At 46.3% G+C, this 14,702-nt stretch overlaps 1 protein-coding gene across 2 annotated transcripts in view; it reads right to left on the minus strand.

Moving 5' to 3' along the window:
• Positions 1-921: 921 nt before the first annotated feature.
• The window catches only part of BRAP (BRCA1 associated protein), a gene marked incomplete at both ends in the record, with an annotated part of 28,030 nt that continues 14,249 nt past the window's right edge, over positions 922-14,702 (minus strand). For both annotated transcript variants that reach the window (XM_084254312.1, XM_084254311.1), the window contains 6 exons: positions 922-1,285; positions 3,614-3,717; positions 8,934-9,023; positions 12,278-12,387; positions 12,723-12,861; positions 13,307-13,382. In XM_084254312.1, the coding sequence (XP_084110438.1) occupies positions 922-1,285; positions 3,614-3,717; positions 8,934-9,023; positions 12,278-12,387; positions 12,723-12,861; positions 13,307-13,382 (883 nt within the window). The remainder of the gene's footprint in view (positions 1,286-3,613; positions 3,718-8,933; positions 9,024-12,277; positions 12,388-12,722; positions 12,862-13,306; positions 13,383-14,702) is intronic.

The following is a 14,702-nucleotide window of genomic DNA, read 5'->3' on the forward strand; positions in this document are numbered from 1 at the left end:
CCGCCCAGTCTTTTGTAAACATTCAGAAAATACTGATCCCAGCAAAATACACAACCAGCGAGGCAGAGACCGCCCTCCACATCTTCACACGGCTGGCAAATGTGCCTGCTTATTCTTGCTAGACGTGAGGAAATCCACTCTGAGATTCGACTCTTGGAGCAACTACTGAGCCTCCTTCTTACAGGAGATTCATAATGGAGTGTGGAGCCACCATAAATAAACCAACGGAAACGCCACCATTTTTCTACACTGGGTCTACTTGGTCTGCCCTCGGTTGTTTGCTTTTCCTGGCTGGTTCCAGAGCAAGAAGAGGCGGCTGCTGGTGATAGGCCAGTGCCTGGGTTACAGGCCCAGCCTCTTCATGTAACATTCAACCAATTCTTCAATTCCCTAGAGGGAGGGAGGGAGGGAAGACAATGATGAGACTCATGCTAGGGACATTTCATAAACCCTCAGCAGCCAGTGGGAACCTCACCTTACAGCAGCTGCTATGAGCTCAGAGAGTTTGGTGCTTCTGTGCGAGGTAATGTTACCTTTGAGGTTACCAAAAAAATCCAATGTCTTAAAGCCCCCAGCAATGAAGGTCAAATATGCCAACTCAATAAATACAAAGGAAAAATGCACAGCAGAGTGGGGGCATCTGTCAAGTAGGAAGGCAAAATGGTCATCAGAATGTCTGAGGTTAGTGAACATTACAGCTGAAAAGAGCAGCCACCTCTCCAGACAGTCCGTGTCCAGCAGCTCCCCGAGCCGGCGCCCTCTGCACCCGCCACACCACACACTAGCAAATGAAACCCCAAACAACTGCGGCTTGATCCTCACTTGTGCTTATTCAGGGTCCACCCTCACATTTAGCTGAAGGCCCCAGCACACCCTCGCCATGCCTGGGCAAAGTCTCAAGGACGGCCGTTTCTCTGAAGGTCACTTGCCCCTCTTGCTGCGGCCCTTCCTGGAGGGCAGCTTCCCACTGCTGCCCGAGGGTGGGGGGCTGGGGGCCGCGGCCATGGCGATGTTGATCTGTCCCTCCTGGATCTCCTGCCGGGTCTCTGCCGGCAGGTGGTTGATCTTCTGCTGCGCCTCCAGGTAGAACATGACATCTCGCAGCTGCTCCTGGATCTCGGTGATCTGCAGATCCTTTTGGTCGCAGGCCTCCCTCAGAGCCCTCTCTTCTTCCTTCAGCTTGTTCTGCAGCAGGACCTGGTTGGCGCGCAAACATTTGTTCATTTCCTGCTCCTCTTTGAGTTCGGAGGTGAGTTTGGCCACTTTGGCGTTCAGCTGAGTGCACCTTTCGGGAACAAAGAAAGACAAATGCGCGTTTTTTTTCTTTGGCTGACAGTCCCCTTTCTGCTCTGGGATGGAACGGAGGAGCCACATTTCGGGCTCAGCATCTATTCAGGGCGGACTGCTCTCTCCTGCGTGAGTGGGGCTGGTGAGCAAACCTGCTACACCCAGCAGGGATTTTGCTCTGGTTAACCCTACTGTCGTTTCAAGACCCTTTTTTTTAAGCATTGGAAATTTTCAACAGCAGAAACTATTTTGTCATTCATGGTAAAATGTCTAATGCTGCTCTGTATAGCAGCTGGTGGTGAAAAATGTGGTTGAGAGATGATGCCTACGATAAGGAAGCTATGAGGAAAAGTGACATTCTTGGAGAGTCAAGCATTCTGACCTTGCTGCATTTGCTGGAGAAGGGTTTTCAAGAATAGGGAGTGCCCCATTCTTGAGGCTCAATCTCACTCATAAGTGAAGAATTACAAATTAAAACACTATGGAGATACCATTTTTATGAAGCAGAATGTCAAAGAGCTCAGCTGTGGGAAGAGGCGATCCCACACATCGGCACTGGTATGTGAGCCGGAATGGACTCTGCAAAAGCCAACTTGACAACACCCATGACAGGAAAGCCTCACAAGCCCCGGGACACAGCTCTTCCCCTCCTAGGAAAGGATCCAACACCACAGGCCCACTCAGCACTGCACTGAAGGATACTGGAGAGAGACGCTCATTGCAGTGTTGTTTATTATTGGTTGTTTTTTTTTTTTAAAGATTTATTTTATTTATGCATACAAGAACTATGGCCTAGGTCAGAGGTGGGGGTTGTGTGTGTGTGTGAAAGGATTTACCAGAGACAGAGTGGGGAACAGAACAGGTGGATTTACTGAAATACACTGCTGAGGGGAGCAGCGGGTGAGACAGGAGAGGTCTGCCGCGCCATGTGGGTCAGCTCCCTGGCCAGGGATCAAACTTGTGCTGAGTGGCTGGCAATAGCTTGATAGTGCTGAGATTTAACCCCTGCCCCACCAGGGAGGCCCCCTGCAGCATTGTTTATAGTAGTCAAGACAAGGCAGGTGAAAAGTCCATCAACAGGGACCTGGTTAAAACGGTGATGGGCCTTTCATTCTAGAAAATATTGGGCAGCAAATATCAGGATTGATCTAGATGTGTCAATGTGAAAAAAAATCCTCAAAACAGAATATTTTACCAAATAGTATTATTCTAGTTTTATAGGAAAAAAAGAGCATGTATGTGAGATGTCACATGGGCATGGCAAAGGTCTCAAGGATAAACATTCCATGGTGCTGTCTAGACAGCAGGGTTGGGTGGTGGGGTGGGGCGGGGGGCGGAGTTTGAAAGAAAAGTTCCAGTTTTAATTTTTTAATACAGTTCAACATGTTGAGGTGCTGCATGTAAAGGAGAAGTTTTAGATTTTGTTGCTGTTAATGTTGCCGTGTTGTTTTTACAACAGTTAAGAGAACCTCTGGTGAAGAGTTTCTGTGTTGGGTGCTGAAAAATTCTGGAAGCAGAGAGTGGTGGTAACCATGTATTTTGAATATACTTACTGCCACTGAATTATCACTTAAAAAATGATTACATTGGGACATTTCATGTTATGTAATATTTTATCACACAGACACACAAATTCTATTTTAAAAAACCCTACCGTTTGGCACTTAGGGAAAAAACAGAAGAAGGATTTAAGGGCATTCTTGGTACTATTTTGCAATGTTTGTATAAATCAAAATTTATACAAAATTGAAAAAAAAACTTTTACAGGAACATGTATCCCCCTTAAATTTATGTCAGGCATTTGTCTAGAGGAAAAATCCAAAGATTTTAAACCAGAAAGCTAATTTTTCCACCACCTTCCCAAAACACAGTAGTAAAATCTGTTCTTGCCATGTGGCTCATGGGTTTTTTGCTCCATACTCAACGTCTTTGGCCTTTAATTCTTGTCTAAGCCAGACATATGCCATCCCCAGCCCAGACACAGCCCAACAACCAGTTCTCTGTCGCCATAGCGCAGAGAAGTCGCAACTCTGGGCAGAAGGAAGACGCTTCTGCAAGCAAAACTGGAAGTGCTTTGCACAGACTGCAGCAGAGACGAGAGGAGAGCCCCGGCACCCCACGTGGCGCCCATCTGCCGCCAGCCCGGTGTTTTCTAACAAATAGGAAGTCACAGTAAGTTTGCTTCGAATAGACAGAGGAGCCCCCTGAAAGCCTGGTGATGTGCACGCCCGAAGTGCATGTGTTCCCGCGCACGAAGGAAACAAGCAGCTTATGGGAACTGCTACAATCAAACAGCGAATTTGAAGAACAGACCAGTTATACCTACTTTCTTTCCACAGACTGCTTTTCTTTAAGGAGATCGTTGAGTCTGTGCTCTAGAGTGTCACATTTCTCAATTGTTTCTTTAAATTTGGTCTTCATGTTGTTAATCTGCAAGTGCAAACAGAGATCAGCGTCACTCCCAATGACAAAGTCATGTGGCCTTTGGGGCTGACGTCACAATTTTTTTTTTTCAGTTACTGTATGTAATTTTGAAGACCAGAACTTCGAAAGGTAAGACAATGGTTGGAAAGCATTTTTGACAACAGGAGCAAAAACGTCTGAGATATCCTGCTTCCCTGACTTTTTCTCTACCAGGATGAACACGGGGTCGGGTGTTGTTGCACGAGGCACAAGAAACTGCTCAGAAGCAGAGCAAGCTTCCTGCAGCAGAGAAGGAGCTGGAGCATCACAGGCCAGACCACAGTCCCCCATTCTTAATTCTCCATCGTTTCCCGCTGTTGAGTGTGTGTGTATAACTAGTTTATACTACAGTATCTTAAAAACTTGACAGGATTCTGAAATTCTGGTGTATTACGTGTCAGAAGGCAACAATCCCAGCCAAGGGTCTCTGAAGTGTAGCTAGACAGACACGGGTTTCACTCAGGTGTGACGATCGACAGATTTGGGAAATGTCTCCACTGTTTTAAGGACACCAGACGATGATGAGGTGGCGAGGGAAGCAGTGAGACTGGATGGATCATGACAGAGTAATAATAGGAACTGAAAGTGACTGAGAACTTAAATCCTTTGACTGGGTGTTTATTTATTTATTTTAAAGATTTTATTTATGTATGTATATAAGAACTGGGGTAAAGGCCAGAAGTGTGTGGGAGTGAGAGGATTCGCCAGAGACAGTGGGGAGCAGAACAGGTGGATCTACTGAAATACACTGCTGAGGGGAGCATCGGGTGAGAAAAGGAGAGGTCGGCCGTGCCATGTGGGTCAGCTCCCTGGCCGGGGGATCGAACTTGTGCTGCTGTGGCTGTTGACAGCTTCATAGTGCTGAGACTTAACCTCTGCACTGCCAGGGAGGCCCTGGCTGGGTGTTTTATAAGCAGTATCTTATAAGCCTATGACTTATGTGTATTTAAACTTTTTACAGAAATGGAGTCTTTGAGAAAACCAAGGTAGTATGTTCAAGATAACCTTGTCAGAGTAGGGTGGGTCTAGGACTAGACCTCAAATCTGGGCTCAAAGTCAGACTCTAAACACTCTGCACACTACAGTGTAAATCAAAGCTACAGCAAGGGAAAAGAGACCTCTGGGCAAGATCTAAACTCTTAGCAGGACCCGTGGTAAACGCAGTATCCTTTATTCAGGGAAAGGGCTATTACTTTTAACATTTTCTTTTTAAACATCTGCCACATTGGCCTCCATGGTGGCGCAGCAGCTGAGCGCTGGGTTGCGAAGCTGCCCACAGCCTCTGCAGCGCCAGTTCAATCCCCGGCTGCTCCCCGGCCACCAGAGGAGGGTCCCACATGGCACGCAGACCTCTCCTGCCGCCCGCTGCTCCCCTCAGCAGTGTACTTCGGTCCTTCTGCCTGCTCTGCTCCCCGCTCTGGCTCTGGTGAATTCTCTCACCCTCCCGCGCTTCTGACTGTACCCAGTGCTTGTATAAACAAATAAATAAATCTAAAAAAAAAAAACAACAAAACATAAACATCTGCCACATGGCCTGCCTAGAAGGTCTCTAACAGCACTGTTTTGTTTTGAGTAAGTGAATAACTGCTTTGTAGAAATTAACTTTATAGGGCCTCCCTGGTGGCCCAGGGGTTAAAGTCTCAGAGCTACTGAGCTATCACCAGCCACTGTAAGGACAGCCTTCTCCTTGTTCTTCACACATGGCCCCACAAAAACTGAAGACGTTCAAGGGGATATGAGCGTCACTTTCTAGAACAGGCTCTTCTCACAGGCTATAAGAATTATACCACCTAAGCCACTCCACAGTGAATTTCCGCTTTACCCTCACCCAAACACACACCTTAATCTTTAATGAAGCCCACAAAAAAGAAACCCTGTCAGTTACTGGTTTTCCCTGCATACACTCTACCCTGGAGGTGCCAATGATCAGAGGACAGGTCAGAAGAGGCCAGTGGCAAGAACAAAAGTCTGGCTCCATCCATTAACTTATGGATCAGAGATATTTGTTATTAGAAAACAAAACATTCTTGGGCCTTCCCAGTGGTGCAGCGGTCGAGCACTGGGCTGCAAAGCTGCCTGCAGCCTCTGCAGCGCCGGTTCGATCCCCAGTCACCGGGCAAGGGTCCTACATGGCGCGCAGACTTCTCCTGCCGCCTGCTGCTCCCCTCAGCAGTGAATTTCGTCTGTCTGCCTGTTCTGTTCCCCACTCTGGCTCTGGTGAATTCTCTCACCCTCCCGCGCTTCTGACTGTACCCAGTGCTTGTATAAATAAATAAATAAATAAATAAATAAATAAATAAATAAATAAATCAATCTTCAAAACAAAACAAAACATTCTTTTCAAGCCCTGTGCTTGGCCTCATCTTAGCTTCACCTAAAAGTAAACCCAAGCTTCAGCTTTTCGTTTCCCCGCCCCTTGACTTGCTTCTCGCAGTCACGGGCGGGGAATGCGGTTAATCCTAGGGCATGTGAGCAGGCGGGGAGAACGCTGAGTTTAGCTCAAGGGTCAGCACAAAGTGCTTCTGATAGCCGCAGTATGGAGCCTTAGGAAAGCCCACGGGGAGGCGGCCCGGGCTGCCAGGGCTCCTCTCCAGCCTCCATGGCTTGACATTAAGCAGCCGGGGACACGCACTCCTGTGTGCTGCTGGGGCTCACCTTCCCAGGTCCTCCAATCAAGTCTTACTCAGAACCTGCGTGTATAGGGTCCTTGGGAGTTTCTGGAAAGGCACTTCCACTGTTTGTAAGGTTCTTGTGAGAATTTTACGAAGAACTTGTAACTAGAGATCATTTTAAAGTGGGTGTTAAGTCTTAATTAATTAATTTTTAAGATTTATTTATTTATACAAGCACTGGGGTACAGGCCAGAGGCGCGGGAGGGTGAGAGAATCCACCAGAGACAGAGAGGGAGCAGAACAGGCAGAAGGACCCTCAACCCACTGTGCCACTGGGGAGGCCTGAGCCTTAATTTAAAAGCCTGGCTTTTAGGGCCTTCCCGGTGGCACAGGGGTTAAAAACAGCACTGTTAAGCTATTGCCAGCCACTGCAGCACGAATTCAATCCCTGGCCAGCCACGGAGCAACCCACATGGCACAGCAGACCTCTCCTGTTTCGCCCACTGTTCCCCTCAGCCGTGTATTTCAGCAGATCTGCCTGTTCTGCTCCTCACTCTCTCTGGCGACTCCTCTCACCCCCTGTACCTCTGGCTTACACCCCAGTTCCTGTATGTATAAATAAATAAATATTTAAAAATAAATAAATAAAAATAAAACCCTGACTTTTAAATCATTTACAGGCATATGCAGAAACTGGGGTCCGTGGGCCTGGTACAAAGCAAGAGCTAGGCTTGCCTGCTGAGCTCCAGGGTAATCTGAGCCACCTCAGAGGTCAGCCCCAAGCCCAGCTCTGTGGTCCCCATCTGGAGGTCCAGTTATTGACAAGGATCCACAAAGACACTATAGTTATCATTTCAAAAGATGGAAGGTGTTCATTAACATACTAAGGGAATCAATGAATTATGAACACTGTCCGAGGGTCCTGAAAATGGTTTCTAGGGCTCTACAATACATAAACCCTCAAGTGCTCACTGGTGCTCAAATCCCATCCTTTGCAACTCTTGGGTGCTCGTACTGGAGACACAGGGAAAGTCAAGCAGAGGATTCTGGGCTTCCTCTGGTCTTCCATCAAAGTAACACTTTTCTCTTTTATGTTGGAGCAGTGAATGGTATCCTTTTTTTTTTTTAAAGATTTATTTTATTTTTACAAGAACTGGGGTACAGGTCAGAGGCGAAGGAGGGTGAGCGAATTCACCAGAGACAGAGCAGGGAGCAGAACAGGCAGACGTACCAGAGATACTGCTGAGGGGAGCAGTGGGCGAGGCAGGAGGTCTGCCACGCCATGTGGGTATCTCCTTGGTTGGCTGGGAATTGAACCCGGGCTGCAGAGGCTGCAGACAGCTTCACAGTGAGGCGCTTAACCCACTGCACCACTGGGGAGGCCCTAATGGTATCTTCTTTAATGGATTTTGTTAGAATTTGAAGACCACCGCTCCAGGGCCAACGAGGCACTGCAGTGCCCATTGCAGCATCTCTGCCCAGTTTTATTCCCATTAATTTTGAAGCACCATTCTGTGCCTCAGAAGCCCAAGTGCAGTTCCCCAGGCAGCTGTTCCCAGTGCAAACCAACTGGTTGACTCAAATTACAAACCCTCATATGCATCAATTTTTTAATGGAATTGCACAAGACACTAGAAAACCCAATGAAGTGAACAAAAACAAGACACCCCCACCCCCACCCCCACCAATACCAAAATACTCAAACTTTTAAATCCAAGCTTTCTTTTTTTCTCCCTTTTTAGGGTACATGCCAGATATTTTATTTCTATTTCTTCTTTAACCTTAGCTTAGTAGGTATAGAGCTCAGCATATAATCAACTTTTAATACATTCTTCCTGATATACTAATCCCAGCTGAGAATATAAGTCTGCTTCCCTCATCTTCTTAAATTATGCTTAGCTGATTACATTTTCTCTTCCTTTTCCTCTTTTTGACGAATTTTATTGTCACGGTGGTCTCGAATTTCTTGTTCCTGATACTGCCTTCGGGGGCTAAGTCTGCAGTTAATGACCACATCGGTATTTGCCACTTCTCTCTGGAATCCTGATCTAGAATTGCATCCAGGGGGAGCCAACTGATTCTACTTCCTGTTTTCTGTTTGCTCCCCACTCTCCCAGCTTTATTGAGATACAACTGACATAGAACAAAGGTTTCATTTTACAGGCAAAACAGATGTCTAGGGCCTCCCTGGTGGCGCAAGGGGTTAAGACGCAACCTATGAAGCTGTCTGCAGCCTCTGCAGCACGAGTTCGATGCCCTAGCCGGCAACCCACATGGCGCAGCAGACCTTTCCTGTCTCGCCCACTGCTCCCCTCAGCAGTGTACTTCAGTCAATCCACCTGTTCTGTTCCCCGCTCTGTCTCTGGTGAATACTCTCACCCCCCATACTTCTGGCCTGTACCTCAGCTCTTGCATGCATAAATAAATAAATCTTTAAAAAACAAATGAAACAGATGTCTACCAGGAGGAGGCTCAGGCACCCACTGCCTCCTGCCTCTGCCTCCTCCCACCCCACGTCAGACTGCCCTGACCCTTGGGCTAGCAGCAGTCACCGGATGATGACGATCTTACCTCCTCTGCTGTGTCCTTCTCGATCCGAACTATCTTGTTTTCCCAGTAGATTCTCTGAGATTCCAGCTGACTTGTTAGTAAATATGAATACTGGAAACAAAGAGAATAGACACCAAAACGTAAGTCACTGTTGCTGGTCTCTAAAACCTGGCTTTTAATGACTCACGGAAGACTAAGACTAACTCCCAGAATGTACATGACACCTTGGTTCCACTCTACTCAGCAAACCAGGGGAACAGAGATGAAAATGTACACTCCTGTCCTCCGACGCTTACAGTCTAGCCAGGGAGTGTCAGAGGAACACACATTTTAAAAAGATCTCATATTCCTGTTCAAGATGACTTTCAGGAGAACCACGTTTTTTAAAGCAAAGTGTAAACTGAATTAGCTCATCCATCCACTTCCCCTCCAGGAAGCAGTTCCTGTCCCCCCAGCCTTGGGTCCCACGCTCCGCTTCTCAGTGACCTCAGCATGGCACCTATGACCTGCCTGTCTCCTTGACTGGACTGTGAACTCTTTGCAAGTGAGGGGTGTACTTCATGCACCCCAGTGCCTGGCGCATGCCAGATGTCATGAGATGCGTGCTGCCGGGCTGCAGGGATGAATGAGCGGTGCTGTGCAGGAACAGGGTAAGGACAGACAGCTTAGGACGGGTACAGGTTGGGTTCAGGTAGAAGTGCTGGGAGATGAGATCTGAGCAGGCTCCCAACAGACAGGAGGAAGAGACAGACAATGGAGAAATCTGATTCCAGAGAACTACCAGGTCCAGATGCAAGCTGTCAACACTCAGGACCTCTTCGAGAATAGCAACACCAGTGCGGCAGGGGTGAAGGGTATGGAGACAGGGCTCATTGAGAAAGGATGGTGGGAGAGTGTTGCCATGTCAATGTATGAATGTAAGCACCCAAGGGGAGGGAGTTTGTTCAATGCTGTGCTCCCAGCACTGAGGATGGTGGCTGACAGGAGTCCTCAGCAAATGTCCACGGAAGGAACATTCTTATAGTCAATGTGGAAGCATGACTTAAGCTTTTACTTATTTATTATTTTTTTAATTATTATAAATTTTATTTTTATATTCCCCATACAATTGTGACCCCCTTATTTTGACCCCAATCCCTCCCCTCCCCGCCCTCTACCCCTCATAGAGTGTCTCCGGTTCATAGTTGTTTGTTGATTTTGATTTTTACATTTTTTTTTTTTAAAGATTTAGTTTTATTTATTTATACAAGCACTGGGTACAGTCAGAAGCGCGGGAGGGTGAGAAAACTCACCAGAGCCAGAGCAGGGAGCAGAGCAGGCAGAAGGACCAAAGTACACTGCTGAGGGGAGCAGCGGGCGGCAGGAGAGGTCTGCGCGCCATGCGGGACCCTCCTCTGGTGGCCGGGGAGCAGCCGGGGATTGAACTGGCGCTGCAGAGGCTGCGGGCAGCTTCGCAACCCAGCGCTCAACCGCTGCTCAATCAGGCCCTGATTTTTACTTTCTTATAATTTTTTTTTAAATGAGTTTATTTTATTTATTTATTTATTTATTTTTAATAGAGGCATGCTTTATTTATTTGTTTGCTGGTTTGTTTGTTTGTTTTGTTTATACAAGCACTGGGTACAGTCAGAAGCGCGGGAGGGTGAGAGAATTCACCAGAGCCAGAGCAGGGAACAGAACAGGCAGAAGGACCGAAGTACACTGCTGAGGGGAGCAGCGGGCAGCAGGAGAGGTCTGCGCGCCATGTGGGACCCTCCTCCAGTGGCCGGGGAGCAGCCGGGGATCGAACCGGCGCCGCAGAGGCCGTGGGCAGCTTCACAACCCAGCGCTCAACTGCTGCGCCACCGGGGAGGCCCATACTTTCTTATAATTACTTAAGCTTTTAAATATCTGTTTTCTCCCAAGGTTAAGGCATTGGTTTTCAAAACAATCTTTTTCAAAGTTTATATAAAACAGGACTCACATGTTAAATTTCCCCTTCATTCATATAAAATTTACACTGCATCAATTCAGAGATGGAATTGACTGCTCTGCTCTGAGGAAAAATCAAATTGTGCTAATTTTGCTCTTTTTCAAAGATGTGAATACTCCAAGACAGCTTGACATATCTGAGCTTCAAGTTCACAAACTGTCGCCCATTTTACACGTGAAAAGGCTTCCCAGCCAAGGAGAGATGCCCTTGGAGCTCCCTCATTCTGACCCAGTCTGAGGAGCCTCTACCTGCTACTGAGATTCTCAACCTCCAGTTTTATTACAGTTTCAGGGGACAACCTTAATACTGAGATTGTGACAACACATTGAAAATAACAAGGCATGGGGCCTCCCAGATGACCTAGGGGTTAAGACTTAGTATTATCACCATGACGGCCTGAGTTCAATCCCTGGCCATGGAGCTGGACCACATGGTGCAGCAGATCTCTCCTGACTCGCCCGCTGCTTCCCTCAGCAGTGTATTTCAGTCTGCTCTGTTCCTGACTCTGTCTCTGGTGAATCCACTTGTCCCCCGAACCTCTGGCCTGTACCCCAGTTCTTATATGCATAAATAAATCAATCTTTAAAAAATAAATATTAGGGCCTCCCTAGTGGCACAAGGGGTTAAGCACTGCACTATGAAGCAACCTGCAGCCTCTGTAACACGAGTTTGATCCCCGGCCCTCCAGGGAGAAACCCACATGGTGCAGCAGACTTCTGACTCGCCCGCTGCTCCCCTCAGCAATGTACTTCAGTCAATCTGCCTGTTCTGTTCCCCACTCTGTCTCTGGTGAATCCTCTCATTCCCCACATCTCTGGACTGTACCCAGCTCTTGTATGTATAAATAAATAAATAAAAATCTTTATATATATATATTAAAAAAAAAAAAAAGACAGGGCCTCCCTGGTGGTGCAAGGGGTTAGGCACAGCACTGTGAATCTATCTGCAGTCTCTACAGCATGAGTTCAATCCCTGGTCAGCCAGGGAGCTACCCACATGGTACAGCAGACCTCTACTGCCTCGCCCGCTGCTCCCCTCAGCAGTGTATTTCAGTCAGTCTGCCTGTTCTGTTCCCCACTCTGTCTCTGGTGAATCTTCTCACCCCTCCCCACACCTCTGGCCTATACCCCAGTTCTTGTATGCATAAATAAATCAATCTTTTAAAAAAAATAAAAGAACCAATTAGGAAAAAAAAAAGGTATCATAAAACAGACTGTCAATGAAGAAAGTCAGAATAAAAACATTTTAATAATTCTTCATAGCAATGATGGAACTTAAAAAGAATAGATGCATGAAGGAAAAATGGCAAAATTAAAAGCTCAAACAACCTTTTAAGTAAGAGCAGTAAAACAGTAGCAATGGGATTCAGCAAATCACTGGTGAGGGATCTTACCTCTAACTGTAAGGCATCTATTTTCTCTTCCTGGCAAGTGTCACCCTCGCATTCATACTGTACTATTTTTCCATCTGTTTTACTTGCAACCAGTCGATGGACATAATTATCTAAAGAAAAGAATGAGTCACCCAAAGTGTGTTTCTTTGAAATGAAAGTGTCTCCCTATCCTTTTAACTTTGACAAAATTTTTAAGGATCTAAATTAAAGACCGTGCAATATTTCTTTAAAAGTGTGTTAAATTGTTTGAATTTTAAGCAGAGCAAGATGTAGAGAAAGCAAGCGTGGGGCACTGACTATAATGTGTAGTTCAGGCTACTACTCATTGGAAATGTGCCCCTTAGGTCCCCAGGAGAGGGGCTTCTGCCATAGGGTGAGGAAGAAGTCAAGCTGCGAGAGAACGTGGAGAGTTCTGAGTCCTCAGCAGAAACGAGAGCGGCCTCACCTCCAGCGTAGTCCCAGACCCGGTGGTTGGTGAGCTGCATGGCATACGTGTGCTGGGTCTCCTCAAAGTGCTTATATGCATGTCGACTCACGTATCGTCCGCAGCCTATGTGGCCACATATTAAACAAATCCAAAGGTTCTGCCAAGAAGGTAAGATCTTATTTAAAATTCAAAAGTTAAATAAAAACATAGGACCTGGCTCCCTCAGAGTGGGAAGGAGCCTGATACAGGATGAAATTTATAGGTGATTCCAAAGGAGATTTGAATAAATAGGTGTTTAAAACCCGACAGACAAGGATGTTTTTATGGATCATTTGTTGTTCTGATTTCTGTAGAACTGTACGTAAATAGCAAGAGAAACAGTCACTTTTTACTGAAGCCTGGGCCTTTCCAAAGAACAAAGAATGACAGCAAAAGGCATTCTGCTTAGGAGTAAAATAATTTGTGTATTTATATTTCTTGCCTGACCCTAGACAAAAAGAAAATCAGTCTCAAAAAGAATTTACACTACAAAGGACAGAAAAGAAACAGCAGATGGAACAACTGAAGTTGTGTTTGTCACTCTTCTCACTGACGCTACTTACCTCCTGAACGCCACACTCGAAACACTTGTTTTCTTCTACTGGTTCCGGCGTTTGACAGTACCGGCACACAGGACACCTATCCCGGACACCAAAGACAATGGTACAGGTTAACTATACATACAGTTGTTACAAACCCAGGAGAAAAATAGTAAGTTTTCTAAGTCTCTCATAACTAAGACTATCATTCAAAAGACAAACACTTTTGGGGCCTCCCTAGTGGCACAAGGGGTTAAGTCTCAGCACTATGGAGCTATCTGCAGTCACTGCAACACGAGTTCGACCTCTCCTGTCTCCCCTCAACAGTGGATCTCAGTGGAGCCACCTGTTCTGCTCCCCACTCTGTCTCTGGTGAATCCTCTCACCCCCCTACACCTCTGGCCTGCACCCCAGCTCTTGCATGCATAAATAAATCTTTAAAAAACAACAACAAACACTTTCAAGTTATTCTTGAACAAAATGAAAAAACAAAGCAATATCTCGATAAAGCAGAGGAAAGGGGAGGAATCTTGATCAGTGTGCTTTGTTCCTTTCTTTTTAAAATTTAACCAAATATATAACCACAGAACTATCTATTTACAGGTTAGAATTAGAGGCTTGAGGCAAGTTAGTAATTGTTTTGTGTCTGGTGATCTACATTATTTTCATGTCAAACAATCTACTTTATCACCATTTCCCAAGGATGTAAATAACTCAAAATGTATTCTGTCCTCTCAAGGCTGTTCCTAATAGTTGAAACTAAAATCTAGTAAATTCACCTAATTAAAAAAAAAAATCAGGGGCCTCGCCGGTGGCACAGCGGGTTGAGCGCTGCACTGTGAATCTGTCTGCAGCCTCTGCAGCACGGGTTCGATTCCCAGCCGGCCGGGCGATTCCCACATGGCACCGCAGACCTCTCCTGTCTCGCCCGCTGCTCCCCTCAGCAGTGTACATCGGTCCTTCTGCCTGTTCTGCTCCCCGCTCTGTCTCTGGTGAATTCTCTCACCCTCCCGCACCTCTGGCCTGTACCCCGGTTCTTGTATAAATAAATAAAATCTTAAAAAAAAAATCAGTGGATCAAGTTAATTTATAAATAAATAAATTAATTAAAAAAAATGTATTTCCTGAGCACTGTGTGTAAGGTGGGATCAGCAGTTCAGTTACTACTCAAGTTTCAGTTTTCAAAAAGCCAACACAAATGCACTGAGGCCAAATTCACAGATACACAGAGTAGGAAGGTGGCTACTAAGGGGGTGAGGAGGAGAGGGAGAAGCCGGTCAAGGGCACAAAGGTTGTTACGCAAGATGCCTAGGTTCTGAAGAACTGGCATACGTCAAGGTGACCACAGTTGACAATATTGCATTGAGTCTTTGAAATATGCTGAGGGTGAGCCTCCCTGGTGGCGCAGGGGTTAAAGTCT

The sequence above is a fragment of the Talpa europaea genome (genome assembly GCF_964194135.1).
Source record: "Talpa europaea genome assembly, chromosome: 14".
NCBI classification, from domain to species: Eukaryota; Metazoa; Chordata; class Mammalia; order Eulipotyphla; family Talpidae; genus Talpa; species Talpa europaea.